The sequence below is a fragment of the Hyla sarda genome, chromosome 12, assembly GCF_029499605.1.
Source record: "Hyla sarda isolate aHylSar1 chromosome 12, aHylSar1.hap1, whole genome shotgun sequence".
Classification (NCBI taxonomy): domain Eukaryota; kingdom Metazoa; phylum Chordata; class Amphibia; order Anura; family Hylidae; genus Hyla; species Hyla sarda.
The window spans coordinates 23,457,849-23,473,398 of record NC_079200.1 but is presented as its reverse complement, the minus strand read 5'-3'; the positions used below and the strand labels follow the sequence as shown (position 1 = coordinate 23,473,398).

Sequence of the window (15,550 nt, the reverse complement as noted above, 5' to 3'; positions counted from 1 at the left end):
TCTCTGTTCAGTATCAGTGCGCCTGCGCCGAACGCAATACCCAGCGTTCACTACAAGGGCTAAGGTCAGATCCGGAACAGGATGTATGCAAGTAAGAAGCGTGGTGGTGACCTAGGCAACCATCTGAGCATGCCCAGAATCGATCTCCACATTGTAGGAGCCATATTAGGTAGGGGAATTTGCCCACATTTTATATGGACCCCTGACCCAGGTCCGGACTCTGCGTGCACCGCCATTTTTTTCATGCTGACGTGCTGCTTTCCTCGTTTTTGATAGATGAATAGCTAGATATCTATGAGGTAGATAGATTAGAATACAGCCTCCAGTCTTCTTGGGGATGAGGCCATGAGGTATGAACACCTGGATTTGGGGATTTTCTGCCATTCTTCTCTTCAGATCCTCTCAGGCTCTGTCAGGTTTGATCAGGAGCATTGGTAGAAGCCATTATCAGGTCTCTCCAGAGATGTTCAATTGGGTTCAAGTCTGGCTCTGGCCGGGCCACTCAACAACATCCCTAGGCCGCTCCTGAGTTGTCCTGGATACATAGGGTAATTGTCTTTTTGAAAGGGGAATCTTCAGCCCAGTCTGTGGTCAGGAAGACTATGGATGAGGTTTTCATTAAGAATATCTATGTCCTTTGCTCCATTCAACTTTCTTTCAACCCTGACCAGTCTCTGTGCTCAAGAATCCAGCTTCCCCAGATCCCTCTGTAATATTATATTATTCTCCTCTGTGGTGATCACCTTTCCCAGTTTAGTGTTATCTGCAAATATTAAAATTCTACTCTGTAATCCCTCTACAAGGTCATTAATAAACATATTGAAAGTGGACCCAGTACTGTCCCCTGTGGTCCCCACTTGTAGCTGTGACCCAACAAGAGTAATTTCCATTTCCACACCCTCTGCTTCCTGTCACTTATCCAATTGCTAACCTATTCACATAAATCCTCCCCTAGTCCCAGCATCCTCATTTTATGTACTAACCTTTTGTGTGGCACCGTATCAAATACCTTAGAAAAGTCCAAAAATATAACATCCATAGCTTCACCCCGATCCAATCTATAACTGACTTCCTTATCAGCTCATCAGATTAGTCTGATAGGACCGATTCTGTAAAAACCCATGTTAGTGCTGTGTTAGAGGTTATTTCCATTAAGATCCTCCAAAATGTCATCAGAAAACCCTCAAATATTTTACCCACAATAGATGTTGAACATACAGGCCTATAGTTCCTTTTTGAATATTGGCAGTCCTGTGGAACAATCCTTGACATCATATAATTTTTAAATATAAAGAATAAGGGTCTGACTAGCTTAGTACCTAATTTCTGCAAAACTCTGGGACAGATGCCATCTGGGCCGGGTGATCTGTGTGCTTTATTTTTATTAAGGTGGTGATTTAGTAGATCGGCCTTTTTCCCACCCTCCTCTGCCATTACACCCAGATTATCTCATAGGAGAGCAACATTTTCAGTTTCAAGTTTCTTATCATTTATGTAGGTGCATAATATGTTTGGGTTCTTTTTACTTCCATCCAATAGAGAAGCCACATAATTTTTATCTCATATGAAGGAATCCCAGAAGGGAAATATGAACAAAACTGATCACATTCATGAGGGAGAAGAACAGTACAGAAATGTAGGTACCACATTTTTACCAATTCTTCACAGGAAAACCATTTTACATCAGTTTAAATCAATCTTGTTGCGGTGCCACAAGAAGATTAACACATCATTTTTTTTTAAATGCTTTATTAAGTCAAATGATCACAGGCACATTATTGTCAAAGTTTTCCTTCCATTCATTGATTACTTTCCAGGTATTTGAATAGCTTATATGTGTAAGGTCATCAGAGGAACATAGCAAATGGCTTCAATAAAAATTCTCTGCATTTGGGTTATTATGTTTACTTCCTTTAATGCAATGATTTGGTGCATAACTATAGAGGCTTTAAAGGTTGCATTAGCACCCTAGCATCTTCTATATAGAGGGACCCCATAAATGGCTTATGATGATTGGTGGGCCATAGGACAGATTTTGGTGGGCCATAGGACAGATTTTGGTGGGCCATAGGACAGATTTTGGTGGGCCATAGGACAGATATTGTATTGGGGCCCAGAAGCTGCAAGTAACCACTTTGGCAGTGACTAATGTAATATCACATTAACTGTAATTAACCTGAACATTATCAGCTATTTTTGCACATCTTAGAAGCTTGTGCCTGTGTTATCATCCAACGTTCCCATTAATTCATCTTCTCTTCAACTTCATTAACCTGAGTGGAGACCACTTTCCCGTTGATGACCTCTTCCACTATTGTTTTCACTTTCCTTGTTTTGGTTGGATCTAAAGTAGTTGAGAGGGGCGATTATTAGTGTACAGTCATTGTATTATATCATAAAAATACAATAGACAAAAACAAATCAAAAATATAATAAAATAGCAAAAACAGAGTTAAATACTCCTTCTCCAATCAATCCAAGCCTAAAGCTATCCATATACATTAGATAAAGATGATCTAATATATATATATATATATATATATATATATATATATTTACATATATATATATATATATATATATATATATATATATATATATATATATATAGCTGGGCTCTAATTCTCTCCTGAAGGCAAATTCTGGGGAAAAGAAAGATCTGGTGTGTTCGATTTAAACATGACCAGTCTTTTTGTTCCCACCGAGATACTGTATCTGGAATTGCCATATCCCCTTCTTTCCACTGTAATAGGCATACAGGCTGCTAAATTTAAGTAGGCTGTGTTCACACTACCATAAAAGGCTCTGTTGGTAGTTCCATCAGATTTAACTGGAAGAATTGCACAACATGCCACACAGTTCTTCCCGTCAAAATAATGGACACCACAATAGAACGTGACAGACTCTGTCATAAGTCAATGGGATCTGTCGGGTGCCATGGGTGCCTTCATGATTATAACAATGGTGTGAACAGAGCCATAGTAGAGATACTTTGTCCATTAAGTCCATTCTAATCTATAGATTACTTTTGGGATTTTATTAAAATGGATAGGGGAGATCGGTAGTTGGCAATATTGGTGCATATTGCACCCAATTTCTGAAATTGGCACACATCTTAATAGATTTGTTGCAACTTGCTAGACATGATAACCATCTTTCTCTTCCTTATGCCACCTTATGGTTGGTACATCTACACCAATATTTATGCCAAAAGAAAGTTGGATGTTTGTATACATTTTTTTTTGTATTTTTAAGTATTCTAAGCCATACTCAAAAGTTTGACAAAAGTGTTAAATTTAGTGTCACCATGTATTTTTTGCCATGTTGGAAGCCTTGGTGTGGAAACATCCAGTGCTATGGGATCACATACCAAATGTTTGGGCCATTCAATTGACACATAATACCATAATACCAGGGGCAAAAGGGTGGGGTTTTTCTATATTCAATGTCAAAAGACAATGGGCCTCATTTATTATTTAGAATTGCTGAATATGAAACCTATTACAAGGAGTCTAAATAAAGGCTTCTTGTAATAGGTTCTTGTAATAGGTTTTGTAATAGGATTGTTATGGTATTAAAGGTGTTTGTTGGGGGGCAGAGGTTTAAAATGCAGGTTGTCTATAGAGGGGCGTTCCCAATTTCTCACCATGTAAAATGGATGCAAACGCAAGGACAGGCCCTCACCAAAGCCAAATTGTCTCTCTTTATAGTATGCACACCCCTCAAAACCAGTTTTTCTGGTGCAAAAGACACTGACCTTTTTTGGAGTCGACTGATGAGGTTTGTGACTTGGTCTGCTGTATAGTGATGGACCTGTGAATATAAAAACGATACGTTTGTTATGCCATATAAAAAAACGCATCCTCTAGAAAAAACACCTCTTTCAGAAAACCTTTCCTGGCTTAGACCAGATATATGTTTAATGGATTTGCATTACTTCTACACTTTGAGTTGCATTGCACATGGGTGAAAAAGCCTGAAGAGAATTGTTGCGTTTTCTCAATCCATTTATGGTTGTCCCTTACTCTACTTCCCACATGGTATCTGTCAGTAGGTCACATATTATTCTTACCCTAGTTCTCCTTCCAGCAGGCGTCTGTAGGTTTCAATCTCCATCTCTAGTCTGGTCTTGATATCCAAAAGCTGTACATACTCTGCTCTCTGTCTTTCCACATCAGATCGGACCTGATGCAACTGTTCTTCAACGCTGCTGATCTGGGCCTGGAGTTGGCCAAGCTGAACGCAGTAGCGACCTTCTGTCTCTGCTAGTGTTCCTTCAAGAGAGTTTTTCTAGAATAGATGAGATTGTAGAATGGAAATTATTAAAGATATTTCTGATAGAATCTATTGTTTTCAGATTTTGCAATAAAAACAACCACATCTGGTACGACTTGATCTGTTTTGACTTACCATAGAGATCTGAGCCTGAAGTTCAATCTCAAGACTTTGGAGTGAGCGCCTAAGCTCTGATATCTCGGAGCGGCTTGTCTGGACTTCATGTGCTCCGACGGAGATTTCCTTTTTAAGTTCATTGCTCTGTAAAAACGTAAAATGGTTGGTCAGTTTGGTATTAAAAAAAAAAAAAGAATCCAGTTAGACACATGAAAAAAATAAACAATATTTCTACAAAATGAGCGTTTACCTTCTTAAGGAACCACTCCTCTGCTTCCTTGCGGTTCTTCTCAGCAACAACTTCATAATCTGCTCTCATATCATTCAGAAGTTTGGTGAGATCCACACCTGGAGCTGCATCCATCTCAACATTCACTTGACCACTTCCCCCCTTGACGGAATTAATCTCCTGTGTGAAAGGAAAACAATTTTATGAACCAATCTCATAGTTGTAGGTTGCATAGATAAAATATCCATTTGGTATAAGCAGATTTCTTACCTCTTGGTGGTTCTTCTTGAGGAAGGCCAGCTCTTCAGTCAAAGATTCGAGCTGCAACTCAAGGTCAGATCTTGAGAGGGTCAGTTCATCCAGCACACGTCGAAGGCCATTGATATCAGTCTCCACGCTCTGACGTAGAGCCAGCTCATTCTCATACCTGAAGGAGATTATTCACATGTGTCATTACTAATGAAAAAAATGTTTTCTTAGCTATTTTGACTACATGAAATCTGTAATGGGATTGGTAGTAGAAGATATTACTTTAAAATATGGATTTCAAATGGCATAGGCCTCCATTGCACCTTTGGAACCCAGACCACCTATCTCATAGAGCAGCTACATATGGAAAAGGTGGTTGGACATGCATTGCCTTTTCCATTAAATTCAATGGAAAACATGAAGACAGCTTTCTCACCCAATCTTCCCATACACCTGCTTGCTGGGTTTGGGCCTAGTGTTCATAAGATAGAAGGGGAGGTGGGTAACTGCGGCCAGTCTCCATTGACAGTGGCTCATCTTCCCAAGAATGAATCGGGCAATTGAAATCCAATGGCCTGATTCTTACCGTATATACTCGAGTATAAGCAGAGTTTTTCAGCACAATTTTTCGTGCTGAAAACGGCCCCCTTGGCTTATACTTGAGTGAACTCTCCGCCTGTCAATCCCTTCTCAGCGGTCTTCAACCTGCGGACTTCCAGATTTTGCAAAACTACAACTCCTTGCATGCCCAGACAGCCGATGGCGGGGGATGATGACGAGGGGGATGATGACAGGGTGATGATGACGGGGTGTTTCTGACGGGGGTCTGGATGATGACAGGGGGGATGATGACATGGGGGTGGGATTATATATTTCCCACCCAAGGCTTATAGTCGAGTCAATAACTTTTCCTGGGTTTTTGGGGTGAAATTAGGGGCCTCGGCTTCTATTCGGGTCGGCTTATACTCGAGTATATATGGTATATCATTCATCATCTACTATTGCGCTCAGTATGCCACCATACACATTTAAAGGGGTTATCCAGGAAAAAACTTTTTTTTAGATATCAACTGGCTCCAGAAAGTTAAACAGATTTGTAAATGACTATTAAAAAAATCTTTATCCTTTCAGTACTTGTGAGCTGCTGAAGTTGAGTTGTTCTTTTCTGTCTAAGTGCTCTCTGATGACATCTGTCTCGGGAACCGCCCAGTTTAAAAGCAAATCCCCATAGCAAACCTCTTCTACTCTGTGCAGTTCCCGAGACAAGCAGAGATGTCAGCAGAGAGCACTGTTGCCAGACAGAAAAGAACAACTCAACTTCAGCAGCTGATAATTATTGAAATTACTATTTTTTAATAGAAATAATTTATGAATCTGTTTAACTTTCTGGAGCCAGTTGATATAAAAAAATAAGTTTTTTCCCGGAATATCCCTTTAATGGTTATCTGTTTGTGCCTAAATTGGTAGGTTTGGCTGACATTTAGAAATTCTTATGAGAGCCAGCATTCTTCTTTGATTAAAAATCCAGGTGTTTATTTAAATGCATTTAAAAATTACATTTATTGAGGAATAGACACATAAATACCAGGAGGTAGTTAACACAGAGATCGATACGGAATAAAGCTTTTTGGCTGATAAGCCTTATGCTAATAGAATTCCTTGTTTTTCTGAGAGGTTGGGGGTCCATGCCCTTTGTGTAGCTTTTCTAGGACCCCAATGTTGTTACATAGTTACATAGTCAGTATGGTTGAAAAAAGACATACGTCCATCAAGTTCAACCAGGGAATTGAAGGGTAGGGGTGTGGCGCGATATTGGGGGAAGGGATGGGATTTTATTTTTCTTCATAAGCATTAATGTTATTTTGTTCCAGGAATGTATCTAATCCTGTTTTAAAGCTGTTAATTTTTCCTGCTGTGACCAGTTCCTGAGGTAGACTGTTCCATAAGTTCACAGTTCTCATGGTAAAGAAGGCGTGTCGCCCCTTGAGACTAAACTTTTTCTTCTCTGTTATTTAAACCTCCCCACAAAGTCTTGAAACAAAAATGTGAAACACATTAGTGTTTGTGACTACTAAGACCAGTAAAGATAACAGGTAGGGTAGTCTTCAGTGTGCTCCTACCATTCCACTATTTGAAACTCCACATTGTATTATATAATGATGTCATCTGTTTAACACTCACTTCATTCTGAAGTCATCGGCTGCCAGCCTGGCGTTGTCAATCTGGAGGACGATCCGGGCATTGCTTGTGCTTCCTGCAATGATCTGATAGACAGAAATTATTTGTTATGTGGTTATCTTGTTATCTAGTTATGTCGTTTCTAACAACCAACATACCAGCAGATTAGACATCCTTTTTATAGGTTTTTCGGTCTTCTCATCTAAGTTTATTACCTCAGATCATTTGGTGAATATGGTAAATAAAATAGTATTCAGACCTACATTTCTAGCACAATTGTAAGGAAGTTCTACAGAACATGACATGTGGAATGAATGTCAAGAATTCAGAGGACATTGGCTATAATATGGAGTGTTTACTATTCTATAGAATTTGGAAGCCAATTTCACAGGAATACACTGGCCCTCATTTACTATTGCAAACCCGACATGTTTTGTCGAGTTGTGTGCCAGATTCTATCGCATTGCGCCAGAAATTATGTCTGCACCAGAATTTGCGCCAGAATTGAAAAAACCCCGACTAACTCTCCATTTTGCTAAGAAAACCTGAAAAAGGGGTGTGGCTGCCGGGGCAATGGGGCGTGGTCTCCGAAAAGGTGAGTGTTCCCGACATTTTCACAAAAACCCAACATATTTGCTGAGGTTTCCACATAAAATGTGGTGGATTTGAGCTGAGGAAAACCGGACAATTCAGAACATGTGTAAAAAAATGGCAAAATGTAGGGAAAGAGGAAAATTTTGGGAAAGTGGAAAATGTAGGGAAACCTTAGTAAATACCGTGGAAAATAAATTGTAGGGAATTAAAACCCACAAAGAAACTTACACAACACTCTTAGTAAATCAGGGCCAGTGTTTTATTAAAGTGTGGCAGGAACACCTTCCTGATCTTTGAGACCTCCACCAATCAAAAAAATGGGGGGTCCTTTGACCTATTACTGGGATAACCCCTTTAATTGCCACCCATCAGATGGCACACAAGTCGGGTTGCTTCTACTTTAGGAAAAAGCATGTTTCCACCATGTCTTGTGCTTCCCTAGACAGGCATAATAATAATGATCAAAACGATCCTATATTTCATTCTATGGTTCAGATATACAAATGTGAAAAGGTAAAGGTGTAAGGAATGCAAAATTAGATAATAAAAAGCAATAGGTTGCAGAAGAAAAAAATAAAGATGAATTCAGGGGGTAAGTATGAACTTTTTCTTGCTAAGGTATTATTAGTTATAGCCCAAAACATTTCTCTTCTGAACAACTTGTATATTAGGTCTTTAAAGGGTACCTCTCATCAAAAAAACTTTTGATATATTATAGATTAATGTATGCAGAATAACTTTACAATTGCATGTTATTAAAAAATATGCTTCTTTCTATTTCATTTTCCACTTTGAAGAAATGACCACTAGGGGTCTCCCTACCAGTCCTGGCAGCGAGCATTTCAGACTCATGCTGGAGTCCTAAACACTACGAGCTGCCAGTCTGCTTTGTTCACAAAGGAGAACGCTCAGAGCTGCCAGCCTGCTTTGTTCACAACCTGTTTGGCTGTGAACAAAGCAGGCTGGCAGCTCTGAGTGTTTAGGACTCCAGCATGAGTCAGAAATGCTTGCTGACAGGACTGATCGGGAAAAATACAATAGAAAGAAGCATATTTTTCATTAACATGCTATTGGAAAGTTATTCAACATTCATTAATCTAAAATATATCAAAAGTTTATTTGATGAGAGGTCCCCTTTAAGTATGATTCATATGCTGTATACGAAGCTCAAAAAAGAACAACCTGGGTATGAGGAGTTGTTTGTATTCCCTCCTCTTTGTCTTAGCTCTGTTTTAGATTGCTTTCCTTGCTATTGTCTTCTCCTAGCATATGGTCCCTTTGATTTGGTTGCACAAACAGGTGTATTGTTTGCTTTCTTTGGGACCTGGTCTTTTATTGTTCTATAGTGTTAGCTGAACATGGAAAAACTCTATGAACAGAAAGTATGTCTTTCATAGACAGCCCTGGGGCACCAGCTCCGTGTAAACAGTGGAGATGTACCCATCCATCTTGGAGGCATTGTGTTGACTTCAGAAGTAATTGCTTCTGTGTTGCTACAACATTCTTTAATCTTTCCATAATTTTAAATAGCTTTTACTGGTTAATGTAAATTATGGCTATAATGTATCTGGATTAAGTAGCGGTGCGTTCACACCATAGTATCTTCCAACACTTTAATCAAATGGGTTAAAAGGTCAAACCATTAGGGTCTCCATCTCCTGATGAAGCAGGACCAAATACTGGGGTAGAGCACTCATTATTTCCATGAAGTGGTGGCATCTTATGAACTCTAGTATCACCCCAGAAATGGGATTGGGTCCTCTTAGCATTACAGGTCATTGGTGTGTGACTTTCTGATGTGTCTCATTTAACGTGTCCCTGTCATTTAAAAAATAAAAATAAACTTGTGCTGGAGAAGAACAAGCAAGGATAGGAGTGAGGTAGCGCTCTTTACTTCCCAGCTCTCGGTGACCTCTGTCCTGCTGCTCCATTATAAGTTTGAGAGCCGGGTAGTAGAGCACACTTCTGCTCACCTATCCCCATCGGTCTTCTGGTCGGTGAGGGTCTCAGCACTTAGACCCCCTCCCAAAAAAAAAAACTTTTGACATGTTTCTATAATGGGTCAAAATTTGTGTGACAGGGACACTTTAAGCATCAGAAGACATATTGTGCTTTGCAAAGAATAGATAATGTAACAGATGTAGCAGAGCTACCTGAGTTTGTGAAAACATGTTTACATATGCATTGAGGCTCCATTGATTGAGTCTCTGGGAGCAGAAGAATGATACAAAAACTGAGCAGGCAGAACCCCTGTATAACAGACACCAAAGGAGCCCCTCAGACCCTATTGACTTTAACGGAGCCTCTGATGCAGATGTGAACTAAGCCCTATTAGTTTAGGACATCATCATGGATACTTGTATTGGTTGTATTGGTTTTGTCAACTTCATTTTTCTGTATTGTTATAGGAGCAGAAAAACGAAAATGATGGAGTTTAAGATCAGTTGCACAATGGGAACCAAAAGTGCCCCATGGACCCTATTGAACTATAATGGGGCCCATCAGGTTACTTGGCAGTCTATGTTATTTTGATAGGAAGACTAGAGCTATATACTGTCTTATTCTTCAGGTCAAATATGACAGAATTTGCGAGCCTCTAACCGAGATGTAAATACGACCTTACTTAAGTCACTGCCATGTGTTCGCTATTGATTTACATATGACTATCAGTAAACTTCCTATATTTGCAAAGAAAATTATTACAATGCACAAACAATGTAACCCCCTTCAATAGCCCCAGACTGTACCCCCTATAGGTAATGTTTACTCGGTATAATACATGGTGGTAACTTGCCTTGCTTTTGAGATCTTCGATGACCTGGAAGTATTTGGAGTAATCTCGGGATTGGGAGTTGTTGCTGGAATGATGCTGCTCGTACCATTCTCTTATCTTCACCTCCAGCTCAGAATTCGCCAACTCCAAAGCTCTCACTTTGTCCAGGTAGGAAGCCAGACGATCATTCAGGTTTTGCATGGTCTGCTTCTCCCCACCATGCAAGAGAACATCGCTGCCACCGAAGCCAGAGCTGGCATAGCTGATCCAGCCACTTTGAGATGCCAATCCTCCACCAAAACCAGCTCCGGACAGGGACGCACTGCTGAATCCTCCATAGCTGCTGCCCCGGCTGCTTTGCACTTTTTGGCTGGATGTTTTCATCTTTATACTGCTGGCGTAGGACATGTTGAAGTGATGAGGAGGAACAAGAGGACTCTGTAAAGCAGCAGTATCACCTTGCCGTAGGGAGGATGCAAGAAGCTGAGTCCTCTCCTCTCCTGTGTCACCTATATATGAGTGAGTGGGTGGATCCCTGTGTCTTCATCGTGCAGAGTCTTCCTCTCCCACCTAAGCATTTTTGTTACGGTCTGTCTACCTGCAGAGCGTGCTGTGCCCACCTGTTGAAAAACAACAGATTGAACAATCATCCCTCCTCGAAATATGCCTGGAGCGTTTCTAGTATGGGACAATAGAACAGAGGTGGAGTTAGATTTAACTTTTACGAGTATACTTTTCCTATCATTTCTCTGACTAATGACCTTGTGTTTTCACAACTTTACGACTATTTCTTCAGCTGTGTATAACATACAGTTTGCTGCCTATTGCTGTACTACAACTCTCGCAATACCATTTAGGCAACATCTAGTCCTACTTAAAAATTTTTTTGTTACAACCTAAATTCAGGTCAAGGACTAGAAGAAAGCTCGAGCGGCACCGCTGATCCACCTCCACTAACCAGTGAGTAGGTAAAGCAGATCGGCTTGGGTCTCCAGGTATCAAATATAAATCCTCGGTGGTGCTAGGAACGAAGTGCAATACCTATAGAATATGTATATAATAGAAGAACAATAAACTCCTGCACTCACTGCTAGAATCACAGTTGTCAGATATTACAAGCAATGACTGGCGGATGGGACGATCAGCATATGCGTTCGTGGGGCACTCAGAGGCCACTGCCGGTGGTTTCGCGCTGTGGATAGCACTTCTGCCGGCGGTTTCGCGCTGTGGATAGCACTTCTGCCGGCAGTTTTGCACTCTGGACAGCACTTCTGCTGGCGGTTTCGCGCTGTGGATAGCACTTCTGCCAGCGGTTTCGCGCTGTGGATAGCACTTCTGCCGGCAGTTTTGCACTCTGGACAGCACTTCTGCTGGCGGTTTCGCACTGTGGACAGCACTTCTGCTGGCGATTTTGCACTGTGGATAGCACTTCTGCCGGCAGTTTTGCACTCTGGACAGCACTTCTGCTGGCGGTTTCGCACTGTGGATAGCACTTCTGCCGGTGGTTTCGCGCTGTGGATAGCTCTTCTGCCGGCGGTTTCGCGCTGTGGATAGCGCTTCTTCCAGCCTCCAAAGCCGGAAGAAGCGATATCCACAGAGTGAAACCGCTGGCAGTCACCTCTGAGCGCTCCACGAAAACATATGCTACCGGTCATTCCATGTAGGAGCTAACAACTCATCGTTCCATGTAGGAGCTGACAACTCTGATTCTAGCGGTGAGTGCAGGAGTCTATTATTCTTCTACTATATATAAATTAAGGTCAACATTACAAGCTAGTGGCTAACAAGGCATACTGGAAGTTTTTATTTTTTGCCAAAACTAGGTTGTGGGAACCACAGGTTGTAGACCATAACCATATAGGAGGAATACAGAAGGGTTTGTATTATAGTATTCACGATATCATCTATGGTTTTATGAAATAGATCAAAGGACAGATGGCAAATGAAAGGGCAGTAAGTTATCAGGTAACTCCATGGCCTGGATCTATCTGCATTTTTTTCTTAAAGGGGTACTCCGCTGCTTAAGTCGGTGCCGGGAGCTTGTGATGTCATAGCCCCAGGCCCTCTCATGACATCACGCCCCCTCCCATAGACTTGCATTGAGGGGGCGGGGCGTGACATCACGAGGGCCTGGGGCTATGACGCCACAAGCTCCCCACGCCGGCTCCAGCGTTCGGAACAGTTTGTTTTAAACGCTGAGCAGCGGAGTACTCCTTTAATTACTTGTAGATGTAGCGGAGCTGAGCACACTTCATTGTACTGATGTATTGTACTCATACAATATGCAGTTATAATACTGATAAACCTAAAGGGGTACTCCGGTGGAAAACTTTTTTTTTTTTTATCAACTGGTGCCAGAAAGTTAAACAGATTTGTAAATGACTTCTATTAAAAAATCTTAATCCTTCTAGCACTTATCAGCTGCTGTATGATCCACGGGAAGTTATTTTCCTTTTGAATTTCCTTTTTGGAGGAGTCTCCCCAGCCTAGCCTGTAAAGGAAATCCTGTAGTAGTTTAGTCTAGCTTAGAGCAAATAAGGGTGAGGAGCCCCTAATCTGCGATCTTTCATCAGTTAGGCCGCAGTGCCCAGGACTATTTGGTGTACAGTTGTTGCCGCAAAGGGATCACATTAGGGATCTTCAAGGACTTTGGGCCAGGCTTAGAGACATCATGGCGACTACCACGTCATAGGATTATTACTAAAACACCTTTACCACTCTGCAGGCATTCCAGCTCGGCTTCAGCAAGTACCATTCATTCTGCACAAAACAAGTTTCTAACCCTCAGTACAGTATACATTGTTAGGACTAGTGAATTTAACTCAAGAAGTGCTAGAGGAGAGTGGTCACTGTTTAAGGGACCCCATGGGGCGCCATGATAGTTCCATCCATTTTATTGTCTGTTACTCTTCAAGTGACCATTCCTTTTTGCGTGAAGACCCTTCCTTACCTGCAACTGTCGTCAGGTCCGTGGCCTCGTGATTTTAAATGCGTGTTTAGTCATCTAACATTAAACTGACGTCAGGTCCGTAGCCCCGCCCCAGGGGGCATGGCCTCGTGATTTTAAATACGTATTTGGTCATCTAACATTAAACTGACGTCAGGTCCGTAGCCCTGCCCCCAGGGGGCGTGGTCTCACAATTTTTTGGTGCCAAGAGAATCCTTTTAAACAGACACTTTTACTCTGCATGTATGTAAGCCTGTTTTTACCTGAGGAAGAGGCATGTGTAAGCCTCGAAACGTGTTGTGATTTTGCTTTAATAAAGAAGATTATTCTTTAAACCAACACCTGAGTAGATTGGGCTATCATTCCGTTTTTTATTTTCCTGCATCTCTTTCCATTACCTGCAACTGGACACTACACAGGGTGTTCCCCAGGGAAACATTACACCATTTATACTTATTGTGCACCTTTCTGTCACTGTTACTCCTGCAATGCTACATCTGGGCCATTGCACAAGCCCCTAAAGCTGGACATGGACTAGGGCATTGTACACTTCTTCCGCTGGCACTCTAGAGTGGTATCTTTGGCTGGTACTAGTGGTTGAGCCTTTTTTCCCCCTTTCCAGGGTATAAAAGTATCCTGACGATAAATGTAACTAACAAAAAGAAATATATAATAAGAAATAATTATATAACCAGTCCTCAAGAAGTAGTGAAAATTAGTAGTGAAAAAAAGGGAAAGAATAAAAGAGGGAAATATTAGTGATTTCGAATAAGAAATGTACAGTGATATGTGAAATAAAAATAAAAACAAAAGTAAAAAATAAATAAAAATGAAAAGAAAAAAGAAAAAGGAAAGGGGAGAAGAAAATAATAAATAAATGAATAAATAAAAAAATATGAAAGTGCACAGTATCGAAGAAAAATGGATGAAATCAAAGTGATAATAGGAAAAAATGTGAATATTAATAATTGTTGAAAAACAAAAAATAATGAAAATGCCTGCAGAAAATGATAATTCTTAAACAATCATATGCATTTATTAAAAATAATACTGATTGATGCCTGGGCAGGGCCCTTGCTCAGGCATGCGGTATAAATATTCCAATAAAATAATTAAAAATGCCAACTATCTCAAAATACAAAAATAGTCCTTTGTAGCCGAAAAAATTAGTCAAGTGATGTGAATAGCAACAATATTAAATGAAAAATCCGGCGATCGGAGAGACTGTGTGCTCCAGTGATATTCCTATGTAAAACACAGTCACCTTGAGCTGTGGTAAATGTTTCAATGTTTCATTGTGATTGCTCGCTCTTATCTACTTGTGTCCCACAACAGATGTTTGTAGAAATAACAATATTGATAGCAAGATACAGTTGCTTATGTGAGATCAGGCACAGTACCTTATGATTATGTTCACCGTGATGATCGGCGGCTGTATATCTCCAGAGTTGCAGGCTCCGGGGACTGTGGGAGCCCAGTGCCCGCACGGACCGGATCGATCACTGCCCTGGTATGGGTAAGGAGGTACTTTTCGTGCCGTGGTTGGGACGATGTGATGATCCCGATTGCGATGATGTAAACCGCTGGGTAATAGATCCTAACCAAGTAGGAGTATCGTGCTTCGCACAGCTCAGTGGCCGGTCTGTGGAGAAATCGACAGCCGCTGCCCGGCATCCTCGTGGCGTGTGAATGGCGCGCCAATTCACAGTGGTCCACTAGTCCGGGTCCTACAGCGCTGTCTAGGTGGTATCGGCTGATACAGGTGTAAAGCCAGATTTGAGATAGGGATGGCTAATAGATGTAAGACAAGGCTAGACGCGTTTCACGACTTAATGTCGCATTCCTCAGTAGCCTGATTAAGTTAACTAGGCTCCAAAGGTGACACTTTTAATGACCAGTATCTGAATAATTAGACAGTGGACATTTCTTGGATATCAGCAGAGGGACAACTGTTTCGATGTGTAAAGGTTGGCATCGCTTAACTAAAGAATGGTAATGATGAAGTAACATTATTGACGCCACTTATGACGTCACACCCTGCCCCCTCAATGCAAGTCTATGGGAGGGGGCGTGGCACGCCCCCTCCCATAGACTTGCATTGAGAGGGCAGGGTGTGACGTCATGAGGGGGTGGGGCTATGACGTCACTAGCTCCCGACACTGGCTCCAGCGTTTGGAACAGTTTGTTC

General features: G+C 41.2%; 1 protein-coding gene across 1 annotated transcript; it reads right to left on the bottom strand.

Annotated features, from left to right (window-relative positions):
* Positions 1–2,041: 2,041 nt before the first annotated feature.
* Positions 2,042–10,823, bottom strand: LOC130296956 (keratin, type I cytoskeletal 12-like). Its single transcript, XM_056549037.1, has 8 exons — positions 10,437–10,823; positions 7,052–7,134; positions 4,892–5,048; positions 4,643–4,801; positions 4,411–4,536; positions 4,073–4,290; positions 3,758–3,813; positions 2,042–2,344 (listed from the first exon to the last, which is right to left on the bottom strand). The coding sequence occupies exons 1-8, from the start codon at positions 10,821–10,823 to the stop codon at positions 2,244–2,246; spliced, it is 1,287 nt and encodes a 428-aa protein (XP_056405012.1). The 3' UTR covers positions 2,042–2,243.
* Positions 10,824–15,550: the final 4,727 nt, after the last annotated feature.